At 29.1% G+C, this 7,460-nt stretch overlaps 1 protein-coding gene across 1 annotated transcript; it reads right to left on the bottom strand.

The window, feature by feature from the left end:
* Positions 1 to 1,203: 1,203 nt before the first annotated feature.
* Positions 1,204 to 2,875, bottom strand: CHEK2_1 (Checkpoint kinase 2; the record flags this gene model as incomplete). Its single annotated transcript, XM_012943657.2, has 1 exon — positions 1,204 to 2,875. One exon carries the CDS (start codon positions 2,873 to 2,875, stop codon positions 1,427 to 1,429), a length of 1,449 nt encoding a protein of 482 aa, XP_012799111.1. The 3' UTR covers positions 1,204 to 1,426.
* Between the last annotated feature and the right edge of the window lie 4,585 nt (positions 2,876 to 7,460).

Below are 7,460 nucleotides of genomic sequence, written 5' to 3'. Positions count from 1 at the left end.
CAGTATATTATTAAATAGAGTGGGTTAGTATTTATCTATTTCACATATTTATTTTTATGATATTGGGATTCAATAAATAGTTTCCTTCGATCACTTAACTGTAATAAAGATGAAAGGTTTTCGGTGTTCAGCATTATATGATAAATGTTATCCTTATCCACAGTGAATCTAAATTTCTGTGTAAATAAAGCATTTCAGCAATATTTTTTTTTAAAACAAAATGAAATAGATATATTTACCGAATGCTCACATACAGAAATAGTGAGACACATTTATCCGAGGTTTACTGCACATACATATGTGATGCACACTTCTTATATTTTCATAATTCAAACATTTAATCATGTTTCTATAAAAAAAATTGTGATTATCATATCTTACTAGTAGAAGAAACTATATTACAGCCGATACTTAACACATAAACATTCCACAAAGAATACTGATGAAAGTTATAAACTACTGTGGATGTAATTGTGTAAAAAAAAGTGACGCCCCTTACTCAAGACTAACATTTTATTGTTTAGAGCATTTTTTTGACCACATTACTTGACTTAATATACTTGATAGCCTTGTTATCCACACATTTATTGACAGGTTGGTTGCACATCCATTTTTCTTATTGAATAATTAAGTAAACACAATACAGTTATAAAATAGGATAGCTTGAAACCAAAATACAGAAAACAACTACAAACATCACTGTTAACCCTCCCCAGTGTTCAATCGATTCACTACCAAGCAAGCCATCAAAACATATGTCCAGTATAATCCAAGCCGATAAAAATCAATTTTCAGAATGAGTAAAAAGTGAAAATGAAAGTTGATTATAAATTATTTTAATATCAGATGGGTTTTGTGGATATTATAATAATTTCAATGGTTAAGATCATGAGTCAGTTGAAGCTAAACCACAATGAAAAACCTGGAAGCACTGGACGGCCGTTTCGTCCTATTGTGGGGCTTCTCAGCAGTGCGCATCCAAATAAATGTATGAAGAAGTGATTGATTTACTAGTTCCGTATAGTTCTCAGTTCTTTAATCATTATTAGATTGATAAGTAGTTATATGAGATGCAGGTTCATTGATCTCAATATGACTTAGTCTACTTCAACCAGTTCTAATGTCACAGAACTCATTGATTTCAATAAGTTTCTCTTATACTAAATGGGGTTATTCTATCATTTGGATATAGAAAACGAACTATTAATCTAGAATTTTTTTGTTTTATATTCTTCTTCATGAATTTAAAATAAAACATAATAATGATCATAAACCAAATGCCAGTAACATTTACATAAGTATGATTAATTATTCTATGAATTATAGTAATAAATATACATTCGTTTACAAACCCAATAATAATAATATATGAATATATTCCTAAATAAGAATGTTAACTTCTGTTTTTTTAATGATTTTACATTAGTTACATATCATCACATATTTCTCTTTCTCTAATACTCAATGAATCTTCATTTATATTTTTACATTGTGAATTTTCAATAGAATCTATAGTATTATTATTATTATTGGTATATTGACGTTGTTTCTTATCATGTAATGAATGATAATGACAATGTGAATGATTATCTTTATGTTGAAAAGAATTATCTCTATGTGAATCATAAATACCATGACGATAATTATTCCAATTAAATGAATGTGTTGCTTTTAATTGTGTAATTTTTGAATTATTATTATGATATGAGATTGGATGAAATTCTGATTGGGGCATAGCAACTGAATTTAACAGAATACGGTTACTATTGTTATTATTATTGTTACCAATATTAATATTATTATTAATAATATTATTCCAAGGACATAAACAAATAAACATTCGATTTAAATAATCACGAAAACTTGGTAAACCGATTGCATAAATCATTATATTAATAATAGAATCAAATGTTAATAATAAATCAGCAACTAATTTAGCTAATTGAAATTCAATTTTTAAATTAGTATAATGTTGTACAATAACTAAAATAAAACTAGGCGTTTGAAAGCACAGAAATGAAATAGCTAAAAATAATATAGTTCTTGTGGCTTTCATTTGATGTCTTCGACGTACATTGGTTACTTCAATAATTTTAGTATCACGCCATGGTGAAACATAAAATGATATAATAAATGACATGATTAAAACAATTAATGTTGGTGCAATCACTTGAAATATGAAAAAACAATATGCTTCATAATTAATAATGATATATTGAGCTAATAAAGCATCAATATATGTTACAGGATTTGTTTTTTGATTAAAATCATTGGATAAATCTAATTTATTTGTATCTAATAGTGATGTTTCACTTGATTGTATAATTAGATCATTCATTTGATTATTTGATGAATTACAGACAATTGCATAATCATAGAATGCACGTACAATAGCAAGAAATCCAGATAGAATCCATAAAAATCCATAAATAAATTTTATTGAAGAATGTGAAAGTATACGTCGTTTACGCATTGGATAAACAACTACCTCTGTACGAGCTGATGTAATTAATACATTACACCAATTACGTGTGCATAAAGAACAATCAGAACCCCAATTAATAAGAGCAAATAATATAAATTCTGTAGGACTTATCATTCGTGGATTTGATGAACATATAAGTTGTGTAGTATACTCTATACAAACAAAAAAATGAAACAGTACTTCAGTAGCTGACAAAACAAGTAAACTTGTTCTCATAACTGATTTTCTGTGTTGTCTTGAAAATATTGAAATACATAATCCATTTAATATTAAAGCAATTATGCTAAGTATTAATATTGGTAAAGAATATTCCAGTTTTATTATACCAGTAGTACTTAAATTTCCACTACATGTACTATTGTATTCTATCCATAAAGTTCCATCAAGCATGATCCTGTGTTATAGATCTATATATATGTATATGTATGTTTTAATCTAATTGAAACTTACTACTAATACATTTGTAAATAATCAGTAAATATGAATAAGGCATTAAATGTTAACGATAAAAAATAGATAATATAATCATAACTTTTTCGAGTCATCTTATTGGTTAATTTATTAACCAATCAAAATAGACTATGTAACATTATCAAGAATCCAGTTACCATAATACATTTTGTAATTAGTATTTGAAAGAATTTCCCAAGTCAAAAAAAATGAAATCTTGATAAAAGTATTTGATAAGTATCTTTTCTATAATGAGAATAAGTAGTCAGGTTAATATAAATTTATATATTGTCATTCATGAATATCACATAATTGAATTATTCTATAAGCTGTATAACATTTTTCTATAGTTAAGAGATCAACATATTCACATTATTCAATTCAAACTAGATAGATTATGACAGGGAAGTAAACGCTTACGAGTGAACAGTTTTAAATGTTATTGTATCCTCATTTATTCAAAATGTCGCCTATATTCATCTCTTTTCATTTTGAATAAAATAACTTGATGTAGTTAACTGTTATCTTCTAACAGAACTGTTTATATTTTATTTTAAGGAATATTAGTAGAATGTAATTTCATGACAAAAAGAGATTAATCAATCTAAACAAAGTTATAGCATGCTGGAAGTTATAAGTGATATATTTGTTTATATGAAATTAAAATTAGTTTTTTGATATGCATATATATTTATAATGTTCTACTTCTCCTCTGTAGAGTTAAACGTGGTGACTAACGAACCTAAGCTACAAATCATAATCTTTAGATTTTTGTAGGCATTTTATGATTCACACGTGGAATAGTACATATTGATTGAATCTAAGTAAACTCTTTTCTATTATCTAGTTAATTTAGGTATTTTTACCAAATAATTCTTGTGAATTAAGGCTATATCGAGGCATTGAGCACAGTATGCACATATGCCAATAAGTGACTGATCAATTGCAGTCCTAAATATCAATGGGAAAAACCAAGTGAATTTAAACTTCACTTCATTGCACAAGCAAGTGGATATCAGGATTCAGTGGTTAAGTGGGTAACACGATGGCGTTTGAAGCCAACAGTAATGGGTTGGAATCCCGGAATAAACATCAACTCTGAAATGCAGGTACATCCAGGTGACGGCTACCAAATAGGACAAGATGCGCGTCCCGGATTCCACTGAGAACCACTATCTATCTTCGCTTATTAAGTTTTATTTTAAAAACAATCTTAAGTTGGCATTCTGTAATTTTAAACGATGTATTCGCTTCAAACTTGGTCATATTTTTGGATTATTAGTATGGATATCTGGTTGTAGGACATAAAAATAGTCGAATTCATGAATCTATGTAAACCTGGAAGCACTGGATGGCCGTTTCGTCTTAGTACGGGAACCTTCATCAGTGAGCATCCACGATTCCGCATGTGGGACTTTTACTAATGACTAGATTTCCTGGATTTATAGTAAGAAGCCATAATCAATGGATTACAATTCATGTCGTGTAGAGACAGTTATCTACCTCAGACAATAAATGGATGGTTACACAAGGTCATGGATCGACTGAAGTTAGATATTAACACCACTAGATTCCGTTCAGCTCATTGATCTACAGATTAAGCATCCGTGAACAGGACCGAAGTTCCTGAGTTTGTGTCCCACGTGCGGAATAGTGGATGCGCCTCTCTTAAGAGTCCCATACTAAGACAAAAAGGTCGTCCAGTGCTTCCAGATTTTCAGTGGTGGTTCAGCTTACATCGATTTATGAATTTAATTTTTAAAATTACTGCAATATCCATAAACCCCTATTCTGATCAAGAATTTATTAAACAGGATAAAGTATTGTTTCGAATTTCACTTTCATCCTCTCACTCTCAAATCCAATTGTCCGGTTGTCTTGCCTACATATACAACATTCCAATCAGTATGTTTTATATCACAGTGATGATTTTATTGTCCCTCTCTCTCTCTCGATTACATTCTTGACATTCACTAATGTAAAACGAGAACATTGAAAATGCCAAAATGTCTAAATTGTAACAATAAAGAAACGTTAGTCTTGCTAATAAATAAAATTTACTTCGAATAGTTACGTTTGATCAGATTTTTCATTATTCTTAATTATTCATTCATTTTCTATTACACTATCGACAGATTACATTCATCAATTTTTAGTAATCCTGGATGTATGTGAGTTCTTCTATTCGATTATTTAGCCGCACTAATACTTTTCAAGTTCGTAAATTTTTTATAAGATTCGCGGCATTTGAACCGTATGAAAATAGAATAATTTAAAAGCAAATTAAGTTCCTTCAAACTGACTCACAACAAACCGTCTTAATTCGAATGCTGTAAAATCACGTTAGATATAAATGTATTAAATTTCCTTGTCTATTTGTAATTGATTAAATGGCGGAGAGAAACTAAAATATCATCATAAGTGGAAAAAGTTTCCTACCTAGATTTCATAAATCAAATAGGCGGTGAGCCATAATTTAAACATTCTACAAAAGAATATAATCATAGACTTTGGTATATAAGTATGCTTTAGTACTTACATATCATCCGTTGTAATTGGTAGTGCGTTCTTACAGTTTGAAAGACTAATTAAATGTATTATAAATGTAAGTATGGGGTTGTGGATATTGTTGAAATTCACTGAAATTACGAACCGATTTGAATTAAAGCACTATTGAAAACCCAGAGACACCGAACGGCCGTTTTGTCCCAGTGTAGAGCTTCTCGTGGGTATACAGACACGATCCCAAACACGAGAATCTAACCCAGCACCTTCGGCCTTACGCATGAACAACTCATAAACAACTGAGCCGGCATCCAACGGTGTTAGTCTAATTTCAGTCAATTCACTACACTGTTCGATTATCTTTCATTGTCTTTGTTGAATAACTACCTCACACTCGATAAGGCTCAAATCCAAAACAGAAGATTCAATTTCCGCATTCAGGATCGTAGATATGCAATACTGAGGAGTATATGGTGGTTGGAAGTAGTCGACAGGAAACCTTGGACCCGGGTTTCGTGCTACTTGGCACGAATAAGGACTAGACACGCATAACATTGATCGCCACCCAGTGATCAATCAATTGTGAATACTGAGTAGTCCCATATTAGGAGGAAATGGTCATTCAGTACATACAGATTTTCAATGGTTATCTAACTCAGATTGGTTCAAGATTTCAATAACATAATAAACGATTGCATAACCAATGTAAACTCCCAAAATATTCCACAAAGGTCAAATATAATACGATAGCGTGCCAGTTTTTGACTTACCGATAACATTTTTCTAACCGGATGACAACATTTTTACCACTCATGCGTTAGTGGCTAGCTGCTATGATTACATCAGAGACGGAAGAATTAACAAGTATGATTTAAAGCTGAGTATTTACCATTAGAATTGTTTACACTCACAGTTAAATATGACCCACAAGCATATAAAATTTTCGGTATAATAATTATTATTATTATATCTGTGGCAGTAAATCAATATCTGTTTATTTTAACACACACAAGAAGACAATTATTCCCTATTTTGCCATTTTCATTTGACTTGATTATTTAAATTACTGAATATTTTTCATCCTACTGGTCATTTGATGTCTGTTTGTTTACTAGTTTGTTTCTTTATTTTTGTTTTGTTTATTTTCCAATAGAAGCAACAAATAATAAAATAAAATAAAAAAATTTTTTTCTTGTTTGCTTATTTACCTTCTTTACAAAAATGAATATTTTTTCTAACAGTAAAAATAATAATAATAATAATATGGATTACAAATGTAGTTAGGACCTCTGGAAAACAATTTTGAAAATGGTGAACAAATTTACAGTAGAATATAATTACATTTTTCTATGTTAACAAGAAACAAAAAAATATTTTTTCCATTTCTATATTTATATGTAAATAATTTTACTTAAAATTTTGTTTTAGAAGCGTGTATACAATAACAAATATCTGATAGATAGATAGATAGATAGATAGATAGATAGATAGATAGATAGATAGATAGATAGATAGATAGATAGATAGATAGATAGATAGATAGATAGATAGATAGATAGATAGATAGATAGATAGATAGATAGATAGATAGATAGATAGATAGATAGATAGATAGATAGATAGATAGATAGATAGATAGATAGATAGATAGATAGATAGATAGATAGATAGATAGATAGATAGATAGATAGATAGATAGATAGATAGATAGATAGATAGATAGATAGATAGATAGATAGATAGATAGATAGATAGATAGATAGATAGATAGATAGATAGATAGATAGATAGATAGATAGATAGATAGATAGATAGATAGATAGATAGATAGATAGATAGATAGATAGATAGATAGATAGATAGATATTTCAACATACTTGAAACTAAAATCCCATAAGCTGTAATTATTACAATAAGATTGAGAAAAGTATTTATTCACAGAATTTGGTATAAGTAATGCATCTTTTAAACAAAAATTTATGAGTTATGAGATATTGAAAAATATGAAAAGCGTTAATAA

This window comes from Schistosoma haematobium, chromosome 3, assembly GCF_000699445.3.
Source record: "Schistosoma haematobium chromosome 3, whole genome shotgun sequence".
NCBI classification, from domain to species: Eukaryota; Metazoa; Platyhelminthes; class Trematoda; order Strigeidida; family Schistosomatidae; genus Schistosoma; species Schistosoma haematobium.
Note: the sequence above shows the minus strand (reverse complement) of the source record. Positions and strands in the feature narration are given on the sequence as shown.